Below are 14,499 nucleotides of genomic sequence, written 5' to 3' on the forward strand. Positions count from 1 at the left end.
TCTAGAAACAACCAATCAGAGCCAAGAGGCTTAGCACTGCCAATCCCTCTGTCAATCACAGCCTGTCATGATTTCTAAGGGTAATAAGCATGGCCACTGATTACAGCAGATAAATGGTTTTTCTGTAATGGTAAGTTGCTTCTCTGCCTTTAGAACATGTAGCAGCGAGTACATGAGGCTGATTGACAGTGCTAAGACCCTCCTCCTGGCTCTGATTGGTTGTTTTTGGTTGACAGCGGCGCATTTCTTCAGATGGCAATAGCAGCTCAAGGAGAAGGTGGAGGAGCTTGATCTTTTCACAGATTATCTGTCCCATTGGACAATGTAACGACATGGTGAGAGTTTTAAGAAATATGTAAAAACATACTTTTTTAAATAAAAGTTGCATACTACCCCTCTAAATAAAATATGCTGTACCAACAAAATCAATCATATCCTGGAGCTTTTACACACTTTGTTTTAACAACCTTATCACAAACACATCTCTGTAGTCCATAATCCGAAAAGAAAATATGGCAGCTGATGGAATGATGAATGAGGAGATGGATGGAGCTAATTACTGGAAAATCATGGAAATAAACCCATCCGTGGCATGTGAGAGGAAGTTCACCTTCCAACAGGCCAAAGACCCTAAATATACATCCACACCAGTGTAGCACCAGTGCTTTCAGCAGCTTGGGCCTGCCTTTGGCCAGCACCACCTCTTTGTCCCATTCCCTGCAGGATGGGCAGTTACAGCACAGTTAACAGCATTACAAATTAGAATGTCCCAGTCAAAGTTCAGACCTAAACTAAGGTCCTAGCAGGTATTACGCAAAGAAGAATTGGCAAGAATTTTAGTCTCAAGAGAATAACTTAATGCTTTATTTGCAGTGAAAATTGGCAACACAGCATATTAGGAATGGGTCATATGGAATTAGAATTTTATTGATTTTAGGTGCTATTGTTGAATGTGGGTTGGTGACAAAGGTTAAATATATATTATATAAAAAGCAATAATATAAAAATTATTTACTTGACATCTTAGCATGCTATTTAATGTTTTCTCCAGCCTTCACGGTGTGTTAATTCTGAAACAATGGGTTGTAAATCCATCCAGTTCACTCCCCATGAGATCAGAGTGGAAGCGTGTACGTACCCCTCCCAGTTAGAAAAAAACACCACGCTGCAAAAAAAAAACCTTCGCTGGATCATAAATTTTAGAAGCTGGAAGAGGCAATAAACATCAGAACACTTTCTGAAACATGTTTTTTCAAGTGCAATAAATACCAAGAGCTAGATGATCTGGTACTTGTGTCACATTTTAAATTTGCAGCAATTTTAAGGAATAGAGTTTGCACAGTATTTACCATCGGTGATAAGAAACATCTACAAACAAAACTCACCCCGAAATAGAGGAGGACACCGAAGAAGGCGAAAGGGAGGAAGAAGCATCGTGCCAGTGCTTTCAGCAGCTTGGGCCTGCCTTTGGCCAGCACCACCTCTTTGTCCCATTCCCTGCAGGATGGGCAGAGTTACAGCACAGTTAAACAGCAGTGGAACAATATGCCTACCCTACCAGACAAATGGCAGCAAAGTTTGTCTGCTTTTTTGTCTGTCTACTGCTTTTGTGAAAAAAAAGAAAGAAAAATGTTTAGAAATTTGTTCAACAAGATCTCCTGACATGTACTGGTTGTAGCTTGATGATATCGGCCTTCCAGTGCAACACAGGTAAGCAAATTTGTTTAGAAACAAAAGTGGACAATATGGTAAAAAATTTGTGGTAGAATTCAATTAAAATGTTTAATAGAGGTAATTGCAGGTTCTGTAATTAATTAATTGCATTTTAATTGGAAACTACATATTGGCCAGAGAAGCAGCATTTTGATTTCAAAAACCCTTTTTGCTGCTAAATTATTGAATAAAAAGTCGTAAGAGGTCAACAACAAAGATATTTATTGTTTTTAATGTTATAAGCCATTAAACCGTCAAAATGTTGCAAAGTGCTGTTTTATCATTCAGCTTTCCAGTGATTCAGGAACTCCTGATCACTCATGGAACTTCTTCAGAAACAAGACGTTAGCATTGGGGACATCTGTGCTGCTGCTACATGTTTAGCATTGAGATGCTATTTTAGGCTTGAATAGCTTTGCTGATGGGCTAACTAACACAACTTGAACACAATCACAGTTTTGCAATCAGATTGCTTTTTTAAGCAACAGTGAACACCCTCATTCTGGTCATGGATACATGAGTGGAAAAGAAGATATTTAGAACAAAAAATAACAAAAAAAAATGTTTTTTTAATTCTACAGTGAAACTTTAATTTTCATTTGTACAGTTTTTTCAGTAAAATTTTATATTATGACATTTAGTTCCACACATAGTGGATGTAATCCTAATTTGGATCTGAAAAAGGATCATGAACAGATGAGACCATAGAGGCCATAATACACCGCCATGTTTACTGAAACATAACACAAGTGCCAAGCATGGTGATGTGAGAGCGATGGTTTGGGCTTGTTGAAGCCATAGGCAACCATGAACTCGTCTGTATACCAAAGTATACAGTATTAATCCAAAAATCTTGGGCCCCATGACAAAAAAATTAATTGGGGCCCCCCTGGAGCCTAGAGTCTGTTTGACCCATAAAAGGCATCAGATTTTAAAGGCTTGCAACTGCCTTTCTTTCTTTGATACTATCACAATATTTACCGCTAGTGGACTTTACATGCAGCAGTTTGCATGCTGTATGAAAATAGGCAACTTCCATTTTTTAGAATGAGTTTTACCTTACTGAAATATCTCCTCATGAGCAACAGTCAGAAGCAACATGCAAAATATACATGAAGCAATCCAGACTTCTCAAAAAATTCTATGTAGTTGCATTTCATTCAAGCTGCAGTATATAACTTAAATAAAAAATATGTTTTCTCCATAATTGTTAAAGTTGTCACCGGACAGTTTGTTATGAGACAGATAATCTGTGAAAAAAATCTCTTCCCTGAACTACTATTGCTAGCTAAAGTATTGTAACGTTCCGACCAAAACAACCAATCAGAAGTAGGAGGTGTGTCTTAATGCTGTCAATCAACTCACTCACTGCTGTGTTAATGGCAGAGAAAAAGCTTATAGTTACAGGAAAACCATTAATCTGCCATCATTGGTAGCTATGCTAACTAGACAGAGCATTCACAACAGGCTATCCTAGCAGCAGCATAGCACAGAGAGAGGGACAGAGAAAATGAGCAGCCATATGAGATTGTGATTGACAGCGTTAAACCCCGCCTCCGGTTGATTGTTTCTAGATAGCAGTGGCAGAAGGCAGAGGAAATACATTTTTAACAGATTATTTCTCATGCCATACTTTCACAATTGAATGAATAAATAGCAGGAAAAAAAATGTGCAAAAAAAATTTTTTTTATAAAAGTTACATATCACAGCTTTAATTTCTCTTAGGAAAGGACAGGTAAAGAGGGACGTGGCAACATATATCTGTAATTTAAATGCAAGCTAATGTAAAACTGCTTGGACAGCTTTCAGTCCAGACAGAAAGCTGTTTTTTATTGTCATTATATAAATATTGTTTGAATTTCTGTCAGTAATATGCATATTGTTTTTGTTGCGTAATTGTAAAAAGAGCAAAGACACAGAGAAATCCCTATAGATTCCCTGAAATGATGCTAACAAGCTTGTCATTGGACACAGTGTTGCTCACCTTTTTCACTGGGACAGGGGTTAAAGGTTATGCTGGTATCGAGGTTAGAGCTGCTGCTGACTGACTCACCTGTTGTTAAGTGTGGTAAAAGGAACAGGGACAAGTTAAATATATGAATATTTTAAAAAAAATTTCCTTCATTCATTAAATGCTAGTGAAATGAAGGGAAACAGTAGTCTGTACCTAAGCTACCTATGCTAAATGTTTGACAATCTCAGTCACTCAAAAAACAAATATTGTAAAAACATGATATGATTAATTTTGTAATCAATGGGGCCCAAAATTCTTTCTATTCCTATGAACTATATATATATATATATGTATATATATATATATATATATATTGTGTGGGGGCCTCTGTTGGTCAAGGGCCCTTGGAGTTGTCCTAACTTTTCCCTCCCATATGGCCCCCTGGGTGAGATTCCAGAAGTAAAAATACTAGATGTGTTGCACTCAGATCTATTTAATTTTTTTTACTACATTCTAGTTCTTGTTCAAGTAAATCATTCCACAAAGCTTGAAAACTTGAGCGAAACAAAGGATGATGGAGTGGCTGATAGTAAAAAGCACACTTTTAAGGAGGGTAAATACACATTCCAGGAGTCCTCAATGTTTGCCGATCGAGAAGAGTGAAACAACAACAACAACAAAAAAAAACAGGACAACAAAACAAACAAAGCAACCAATGCTCATTTATCACCCTGTTGGCACACTGACATTTGTTAAGGTTGACTTTTTAAACACCCATCTGTATTAACTGGTCTGTTGTCATCACTCAGGTGATAAGCACCCCTGGGAGTCCATCAATTCCAAGGTCGATGTGCAATGCTGCTGCTGTTTAACACTAAAAACTAAATCTGATAACTGTAAAAGGGAAGAAAAACGCTTCCAAAATTATGTTTTTTTTTGGGGGGGGGGGGTTGTTGTCATCCTACAAGGTCAATCTGGAACCATTAGACAAAAGAAAAATATGCAAGTAAAACCTCAAAAAATCCTTGTCCACCAATAGTTCCAACAACTGATGCTACGTTAAACCTGTCATTAAGATAGAATATAAATTAATGTCTGATATTTTGCAAGGAAGAAAAAAATAAAACTGAAAAAAGAAAGAGAAATGGTGAGTAGGAAAGAAAAAGGACAGGAGAATGAGATCAATAAAACTTCCATCCACTGCCTCGCTGTTTGTTGGCATACACGGGTTTGGTTTGTGTCTAACTTGGCTTCAAATGCCAGCCCATATTTTATATGTATTCAGAAGAAAGGATGGCATGTGGCCAGCTACTGTAAACACACGGAAAAGTCAGAAGCACAACTTCAAGACAAATGTAGAGATTTCAGCCTCTTAAACAACTCATCCTCAGTGAAACTCTCACTTCATTAGATTCAGCTTGCAGTACATATGTGTATACTGTCTAGCTGTGTATACAGCTGGTCTTCAAATAACAACACACAGACTTGGGTTTCCTCTTCTTGTCTTTTGCTACAGATCTATGTTAGACAGGTGAGTGCGATAACTAGACTCTATGACAAATTCCTGCAGAGCTTTTATTCAATGTTATCAAGCCATTCTTGCACAGCACAGGGCAATATATTCAAAACAATAAATGCTGATAACAATTTTGGAGATCCAGTTGCTGCTCGCATCAACATAACAAACCACACAGCAATTAAAGTCAGATCAGATTGTGGAACTGAAGCAGGAGGGTGTTTTTAATTGATGGATGGATTTTTAGTCAGCCACTCCTTAATATTTCTAATATTAAACAAGCAATATTACTGTTGACAAATAAAGTAGAACATAAAGGAGGACTACAAAGTTAAATTTGGCTTAAATTACTCAAATTATCTGACCCCGTGCCTTTATATACAGGTAGTACCATCCTAAAGTGTAAATGGTAATCAGTGCAATGTAACCAGTTATTTAGATGGTTTCCCTGACTTGTTTTTATTTTTATTTTATTTTTAGTTATTGTATGCTTTTATTTTCATTGTCGTATTGGTAAGAGTATATTTTTCTTATACAGTAATTTGTTTCATACTCTTGTGTATGATAGAAGTATTTCAAAAACTTTATATATATAATGCTCAAATTATTATGATTATTTGATGTTTGGTGAACTTGTTGAAGTGGTATTCCACTTCAGTTTGTTAAAACAGGAAATGAAGTAATGCTTTGTGTTGTTCTGACTCTGAAGTGAGTGCCTGTGCTTTAAAGCTGTCTTGGTAAAAGTGCACAAAAAACATTTTTATACATGTTCATCTTTATATCAGAACCCTTTAATATGCAATTTTCTGTTTCCATGACGATGTCATGCTCTGGACCAATTTCAGTCACATGTTTTGGAGACTTGGCAAAAACAGAAATTGTATGAATCTAGTTAAATGTAGCTCATAAGGTAACTTGTGAGGATAATGTTTCTTGGAAAAGTATTATTAATACTTATTAAAACATTACAACTACACTGAACCTCATTAAAACCCTGCTGGTTATTCCACCAAATATTAATTTCTGAACTCTTAGTGAGTTAAAATATGAATATTTCTAAATGAATATGAACTTGTTTCCTTTGCATTATTTGAGGTCTAAAATCACTGCCTCTTTTTTGCTGTTGTTATTTTTACCATTTCTCATCTTCTGCAAATAAATACTAAATTTTTGCTTGGAATTTCAGACATGTTGTCACTAGTTCATAGAATAAAATAACATTTCATTTTACTTTTTAATTATACAAAAGGTAAAGTCAGAGAAACTGACCAATTTTAAGTAGTCTCTTTTTTTCAGAGCTGTATATGATGTGATGTATAATATTACTTTTTCTTCACACAGTACTTAGCATGTTGTCCAGAGCATCTTCCTCCAACGTTTCTTACCTGGCACTCTAAGCGGGATCTGATGGAGTTTTTCTTTTGGCTTTTTTGCTACTCTTTCCTTTAATTTAATGTTCTGCTACATTGTATTGGTCTACCACATAAAATCCCCAAAATAAATGACATTTTATGGCTGTTCTATAGCAACATGAGAAAAATAAATGTGAATTAATATATTGCAATGCACAGACCTTTCAAGTCTCTCGGAGAGTGTGTCTGCCAGATCAAACGAAGGAGCCTTGTAGACGTCAGTCAGCTCCAACTTCTTAGTGAAACCTTTCCTCAGTAGAGGTGATATCCACCTGGGGAGGGGGGAACCACAGAGTTTGCTATCAGTTGTTTGAAGCTATAAAAGGAGTTCAAAGACGTTGCTCAACATACACAAAAGCTTTATGCAAAATCATAAACAAATATGTTTTTAAATTGTCCAAGAAGTCTTGGAGTGGATGTCAGGCTTTCTCTAATCTAAGGAAGGAGACACAAAAAGTTGAAAGCTTTTAGAATTTAGCCTTTTACTAGAAGCTCTGGTAGGAAAAAAAAAAAACAGGAATGTTTAAACTATGCTTGGTCGTAATAAGAATGGCTTTTTCCTTTGCCAATGATGGTAGGATCAGTGTCAGGTGTTTGGCTTGACTTGATGAGAAAAGATTCAAGAAAGAACTAATTTGGAGGTATTGACAAATGCTGAACTTTGCTTCCTTATTTCTAACGCCTCATTCCTGAAGCGCATGTTTGCCAAACTATAGTCAATTCTATTTGATCCAAAGGGGAACAGGGGGGACAACTTGCTAAAACACAAATACCATAGTCTAGTGTAAAACACATCAGGTCTGAAATAAAAAATGACTTCCCCAAACTTTTTGATTTGAAAGGATTTTGTTTTTGTTTGTTTGCTGTTACTTTTATCTGAGGCTGGCTTTGTCAGATTTGTCTTCTTCATTTTGAGTCCAGTTTCATTTCAGTTTTATGGGTTTACGTTCCCAAAGATGCAGCCCAGAATCACCTGCCCGCTCATCGGAGCGCACCCCGAATTACGCACAACTTCATTTAACAGCAGTGAGAATTCTATTTGTAGAAAGATACTTTGCGCACTCGCTTCCCATTTGATAAAGTCACATCAAAGCCAAGGCCGCTTCTGAATTAAAAGTGAATGAAAGTGAGGAATCCCGCTTCACAAGCCGAAGAATGAAGCAGAGTCATTGCTTACCAAAAGACAAATCTAGAGAAGAAGTTTGCATCTTCCACCGGTGACTTCTGCATCCTAAGAGCCCCGCCAGTTTGGTTTCTCTGCACCTGAGGGTCCCTGAGCCTCGATCACATTGATGTGTCCCCCCCAACGCAGCTCCAGAGGAAATTCAGACCGGAGGGGCGTGTGATTTTGTCCTCCTCTCTGTGCTGGGGCTTAACGTAATGCTGCAGCCGCGTTATTTCCCTCCTCAGTCTCTAAACAGAACGCGATGTGAGTCTTGTGAAGGTGTCTCTGCTCTGTCCGCTTCCTAAACTCTGTCCCTTTCTCCTGTTGGCTCCGCGGGACAATGCAGGGACAGTCCATCTTTTATTGGCTGACTCGCCCGAACTTGGGTTGGGACGTCATTTCCACGCCACAGAGCCTCGGGGTTGCATATTGTGGCAACAAGAAGAATAAGTGGTAAAACCAGCTGATGTGAACTGACAACTCAGAATATAAGCCTCATGATGTTGTTATTTTCAATATCGAATTGCAATAACAGCTTTATCAAATGACTTCTGCACTGGACTGCTAATGAATGCTGACCCACCTGGGGTTTTATACTGCAGTACACTTTGCTGCTTGTCTATGACTCACAAAAAAGATATCAGAAACAGTTCTGGGACATTCAAACAAATTTGAATCTTTTTCATTTTTTTCCTTTTTATCATGAGAGGGAGGATCATAACCTCAAGGCATTCCTGAAGGGAACAGAGCTAAAGTGCAGCAAGCCTTTGGTGTAACTCCTATCAGCATAATAATAGCACCCAATCATAGCTTTCAGGAACTATATATGTATATATATATATATATATATATATATATATATATATATATATATATATATATATATATATATATATATATATATATATATATATATAAATGCAAAAAAACATTTTAATGTTGACTTTATATGAAAGTTTTTGTATTGTGAAAATATATATATGTATATTTAGCTGGGTGGTTGTTTTGTGAAAGAAATTTTAAAAAATCCTTGAAGCTCATGTTGGCGAGGGTCAGACTCAGGGGTTTGTTTCTCTCTGCTGGCTCATGTCTGAAGGAAAACAGATGGACTATACAGAGCTGCAGGTGCCGACCTGGCTCTATAAATGACAGATATATAATATATATGTAAAAGTTAAAATGAAAAGCAACATGGTGATTAAGAGTGCAGAATGTGCTTCAGATTAGTTAGGACCACATATAATAGGCTTTTCTACCATTTTAGTCAATGTGATCATAATATATTCTGACACATTGAAGTAAAAAAAATAGATTTATGCCAAATTTGTCCACATGAAATACAGAACTCTTTAAGGTTTGCTCGAAGCAAAATAAACACAAATCATGATAAAAATTATTTGGGTCTAAGAGCTCAGTAGAAACATGTTATATTATATTTTACTTTTGTCATACTAAGTTTACAGAGTTTTGACTCATTTGTTTTTTTAAAGGGGCATGTAAACATGATTACATTGAAAGAAAAAGAACATAATTTTCTGTGTTTCAGTCAGAAAAAAACCCATGGACTTCTGCAACGGGGTACTTTCCATTGTTGCTGAACAAAAACAATGTGCCTGCCTTGGTCAGAGGAAAGAGCGACCCCTTCTGGACGGGTTGTGTCAGGCTGCTGCCAGGTCTGATTTGGTCTGTGCTGTTTGGTAATGCCCTGGTCTGTTTTACCACGGATAAATGCAGCTTGAGACACAGGCAAATAACCAGGTAAGGCTTTCAGTTTCCTTGCTTTATTTCTCTCTCCATCTTTAATCTCTGTATCTACTCTAAAGGGCAACCTGTACTCTTGAAAATCATCAAAGAGCAGGAAACCCTGCAGGATGCTCAGCAGTGATACTATCAACCACCCAGGAACACATTTGAAAAACTCATTTGACCACTTCAGTTTCAGATCCTCTTCTTTTCTCACGTTAGTTACCCTAACCCGCTCGGTTCCATATTTATGAAACATGATGCAATTACCTGCTATAAGTATTAGTTTCATAAGTAGTTGGGAAGAAAAATGGAAATGGGCTTCTACCGACTAAGATGTGTTATTTTGTAATTATGTTATTTATTCATGTTAGTCTTTTACATTTTATTCTTCAAAATACCATGCTTTGCACATAACATTTTTGTCTGTCTGACGATAACACTGTAAAATATTACATCAGATCTTATAATCAGTTACTCTGTACTTGAATAGCCTTATTACTGAACACTCTTTAAATCTTACTTGAGCAATTTCTCGTACAGCTACTTTTCATTTTTCCTGGAGTAAAACTTTGTTGAAGTTATGCAGCATCAATACAATAAGATGTGTGGCCATCCCCAAACAGTTTTAAAACAAAAACATACATTCAAAGTTCAAACTTTTGACCTTAACAGCAAGAAATTTTTTTCATTTTTTTTTTCTTTCCAAAAAAGTTTAAACTTTTGACCCCAAAGATTTACACTTTTGGGGTCAAAGGTATATGATAAATTACATGCCATATAGTTTAGCATGTAATTTTAATCTTGTGTAAAACTTAGTTATGTACTGAAAACAGTGCACCACACAGATAGAGAAATTGCTGGAGAAAGCAGAGTTTTATGAAGCATGGAGTAACGTAGCGCTGTTAATGCACCAGTTACTGGACATTGCCAGTAAGCTGGCTGAAAGAAAGGTACATTTTCTCCTTATTTAAGACAGCAAAAATATAGCTTATAGCTATATTTTAGCCACAGCGGATACTGATGTATTTTCTCAGCAGGGCAAAGTAAGTCATCTCAATACAGCTGTAACTTTCATTTATTTATTATTATTATTTGTTTAAATTTTATGTGGTACCTCGTCACTTGTCATTTACTCCGCCTACTCCCTCCCTCTCAGTCAAATTCTGTTCTCTCATGTTGGCTTCCACTAGCTGTTAGCTGGAAATATGGGAAGCGTTAATGAGTTCGCCTTTCCGGCTGGAGACGAAAGCGACGCCAGCAACGACGAGTGGGACATTGGCTCCTTTTCGGAAAACAAGACTTATGGCATAAAGGTTACTGTGAAGATATTTAAATTTTGCTTCCGCCATTGTTTTTTTAATGTTATTTTTTAAAGCTAAATCCGGATGGCAGCTCGGGGAAGTAACTCAAGCTAGCTTAGCAAACCTTTTTATTTTCTAAATGTATTTTCTCTAATGTCAGTAAGATGCTTTAGTGAAAAGGTCGTTACGAACGAGCAAATGCCATTTAAAAATATTATAAATTACATTAAAACAATTTAAGTATCAAAATATGCGAATCCGGAATAGAGAAAACTGCGCCAAATTCTGCCCTTTCCTGACTGTTTTCAGCTGGGGCACCTTCACACTTCTTGCCACGCCTTCATGCAGTTTATTTGTTTAATTTTGATTTAAAAAGTAGCTGCCAGTAGTAGGTATGTTAACCAAATACGTTTTCAGTCTCTGTAGAGGTTTAAGTTTGAAGGTTTTATGAATGTACGGTAAAAATTGACAAATTAAAGATGTGGGGGAAAAGGTAATCTATCCAGGACGGGTGTAGATTATCTTTACCTTCTGCTCAACAGTAAAAGGAAAACATGCAGCTTTAGCAGACAGACTACTTCATGTGTTCAATATAACATTATTTAGATTGATTATGGTTATGTAAAATAAAGGTCACAACACACTTACCTAATTAAACACATTATAGGCCCATGAGGCTGTTGTTGAAGACCCCTGATTTAAAACATCTTTGTTCCCCAGACTAATAATTTAATCCACTTATTAATTTCTTTACTGTTCAAAGCTTTGCTATCCTATTCTGTCAGCAATAAAAACTTGACAGTCGGATTATTCTTGGGAAAAATAAGGATAGAAACAGGCAGGAGAAAAGATGAACGGTTTCATCTTGAGGTTTTTATCTTTTTCTAGCAGGAAAACAGGAGTACAGTGTTCTTGTTGTCTTCTGTGGCTAAAAGAAACAAATGATGGGAATTAATACATTAAAGCAGAAACTCCCATTCTGTTCACACATAACAAGGTAACATGAATTAAAACTTTCATATATAACTTTTGGATTTTTGAACATCAGAAGGATGCAAACTATAAATAATAATGACTAGTGGGGAATTGAGCAAAAATATATTTGACTTAAAAAAAGAAGAAGCAATTATATAAGCCTGTTTAAAGTTTACAGCCTGTTCAGCTTACAAAAACATATAATGAACTAACTTATGTCTGAAATTACAAATCATGCTCACATTAGCTTTTAGTTATTTTTACATTACATTTGATCAATAGCAGAGAGGTCCATCAGCATGAGGGACTGTGTTTTAAAAATAATTTTCTAATAATTTATAGTTTAAATACAGAACATGACAAAGGGGTGCCTATTAGAGCTACAGGTGTTTGCTGATAATTATTTTATTCTGTTTGGTTTTTTGCTTGTTTTTTTCTACAGCACTTGGTACCCTAGGCTACAGTCTATCTGGCTGACCCTGTGTTTGTATGTAGACAGTGACGATTACTTTATTTTGAAGAGCCACAAAGTGCAAAACATTTTTTTCTTTTAGTGAAATTTAAAAAGTATATGTTCCCCTTCCAGCTCAAATGAGTCCATTTGAAAGCACACTAAATTGTCTTTCAAAAACTTCAGATTAAAATTTTTAATAAGATATTAGTAAACCATACGTTTGTTGAAAATTGCAATCACAGTGTCATCTGCGAATTAAAGTGAATGATTAACACATTTAACCAAATTAATTGGAGGCTTTGATTAATTATAGTTCATCAGATAGCATGTTTCACAGTCATGTAACTATGTTATGTTCAATTGACTTCAACGTAAGTCAAAGTTCAACTTAAGAGAAATGTGACTTTGCAACTCGACATATCGAAATCAGGCCTCTGTCTCTTTAAGAAGCTTCTGCTCATTTTGATGCTGCCTTCAGGACATGATCACAACAATGTTTCTCCTTACAGACACTTTGGAAACTATTGGCTACGTATACCATTTAGAACGAGATAAGGAAGTGGCACAGATCCTACTTTTATTTTTATTTGAGTGAAAAGATTGGAATTGAGCTTGTTCGGCTGCCGTGGAAAAGCTGAATATGGTTTGTATTTGCCTGCCATGTGAAGTTAGCCTTGGATCTGTGTTTCTCAATTCCAGTTCTCAGGGATCACTATCCTGCATGTTTTAGGTGTTTTCTTTCTGCAACACACCTGGCCTGAATAAATGGGTGATTAACAGGCTTCTGCAGCATTTGACGGCATGCAGGGGCTAATGCTAACATTAGAAGCAGGTGTGCTAAGAGACACAACTAAAACAAGCAGGGCAGTAAGAAACACTGCCTTAGATCTGTATCAGTTGTGGGCATAGGAGACAGTGAAGGCCCATTAAAGGTGTAATATATCACTGGTAAACACTAACTGAATGCATAGTTTATGTAATATACTAGCCAAGCAAATATTGGATTGTAATAACAAAGCAGGCTTGCTTTTGGGTTTTCCTCCTAAAAACATTGTTGGTACTCATTGTTGCTAAATGCTCTGATCTCTCCAAGTTTTTATCCTATACGTTGAGATTGTTGAACATCAATAGAAATGTTCATTTCTTGTTCAACTAAAACAATTATTGGGACATTAACAGGGATGCTTTTGTGTTTTCCTTAGGACTTAGCCTCTGCTGAGGTGGGTTCAGGCGACAAAGTCTCTGTGCTGAAAAAAGCCATCAGTGAAGGAGACACCGATACTATTAAACAACTGTTGGACAATGGTATATACTTGCTTCACTAATGTGATTTAAAAAGTAGCTGTTTTATGGTACATAAAATTGTACTACGAAGAAGACTAACCCAAATGAGTCACACCCTTCCTCTTTGTTTTTGTTTTTTGTAACGTTGATGTTTTGGACAGGCCTGGATGTGGAAACCAGGCTGGGCTTTGGATGGACTCCTCTCATGTACGCCGTCAGTGTGGCGAACTGCAACCTGGCCAGGCTGCTGTTGGACAGAGGAGCCAGTGCCAATTTCAGCAAAGGTCAGACGGCAGTGTTAACAAGACTTTTCTGTAGAATAGAGCGAAAGTTTTAGAAGCAGGTAAATTATCTCACACTGTGCCAGGAAAACAGGCATGAGGAAGCAGAGAAGGAGATGCATATAGAAGACGGCAGGTCCATCCAGGTGTTTTGTACAGCTGAATGGTTGCCATAGGAGATTGAAGGGTTTCTCAAACCTGCGTGAAAGAATCAGGGCAATGGTCTGGGTATTTTTTTGATAAAGGAATAACATAACATGAGGCAAAGCTCAAAAAATGAAATTTTACGTAACACTGCTCTTTTAAAGTTGAAGATCTGAACGTCAAAACCTAATTTCTGCATGTTGGCAGTAGGGCTGTTGTAAATGATTATTTTGGTAATCGAGGAGTCTATTGATTATTCTGACGATTGATCGAGTAATTGAATACAAAATTTGATTAAATAAAATATTGGTACCATGAAGCGGGATAGAATTATCTCATTATCTGCAAGTTTAATCAGTTCCTATAAAATGGAGGTGAATAGAAAAAAAATCTATTTTGCTGCTGAACTTGTTTTCTGTGACACATTTAGGAGAAATTCTAATTCTAACGGACGTAGCATCAAGTTGCTCTTTCTCTTAGGTGAGAGTCTAGGTATCTGTATCAACCTATGTTTAAAATATACCTTTCTTTTAAACATGCAAGGTTCAGGTAA

General features: G+C 36.6%; 2 protein-coding genes across 5 annotated transcripts in view; one reads left to right on the plus strand and one right to left on the minus strand.

Annotated features, from left to right (window-relative positions):
- Positions 1 to 8,146, minus strand: part of cftr (CF transmembrane conductance regulator) — a 56,051-nt gene extending 47,905 nt beyond the window's left edge. Inside the window, exons 1-3 of one of the 2 annotated variants that reach the window (XM_044125735.1) lie at positions 7,774 to 8,146; positions 6,758 to 6,868; positions 1,386 to 1,497 (exon numbers count right to left, since the gene is read on the minus strand). In XM_044125735.1, the coding sequence (XP_043981670.1) occupies positions 1,386 to 1,497; positions 6,758 to 6,868; positions 7,774 to 7,826 (276 nt within the window). In that variant the 5' untranslated portion in view covers positions 7,827 to 8,146. The remainder of the gene's footprint in view (positions 1 to 1,385; positions 1,498 to 6,757; positions 6,869 to 7,773) is intronic. The other variant, XM_044125736.1, reaches the window with a different exon arrangement.
- Positions 8,147 to 10,460: 2,314 nt separating this feature from the next.
- The window catches only part of asz1 (ankyrin repeat, SAM and basic leucine zipper domain containing 1), a 38,535-nt gene continuing 34,496 nt past the window's right edge, over positions 10,461 to 14,499 (plus strand). For 2 of the 3 annotated variants that reach the window (XM_044125737.1, XM_044125740.1), the window contains exons 1-4: positions 10,461 to 10,550; positions 10,698 to 10,820; positions 13,440 to 13,542; positions 13,683 to 13,805. In XM_044125737.1, coding sequence (XP_043981672.1) covers positions 10,713 to 10,820; positions 13,440 to 13,542; positions 13,683 to 13,805 — 334 coding nt within the window. In that variant the 5' untranslated portion in view covers positions 10,461 to 10,550; positions 10,698 to 10,712. Of the gene's footprint in view, positions 10,551 to 10,660; positions 10,821 to 13,439; positions 13,543 to 13,682; positions 13,806 to 14,499 lie in introns of those variants that run through there. The other variant, XM_044125738.1, reaches the window with a different exon arrangement.

This window comes from Gambusia affinis, linkage group LG08 (genome assembly GCF_019740435.1).
Source record: "Gambusia affinis linkage group LG08, SWU_Gaff_1.0, whole genome shotgun sequence".
Classification (NCBI taxonomy): Eukaryota; Metazoa; Chordata; class Actinopteri; order Cyprinodontiformes; family Poeciliidae; genus Gambusia; species Gambusia affinis.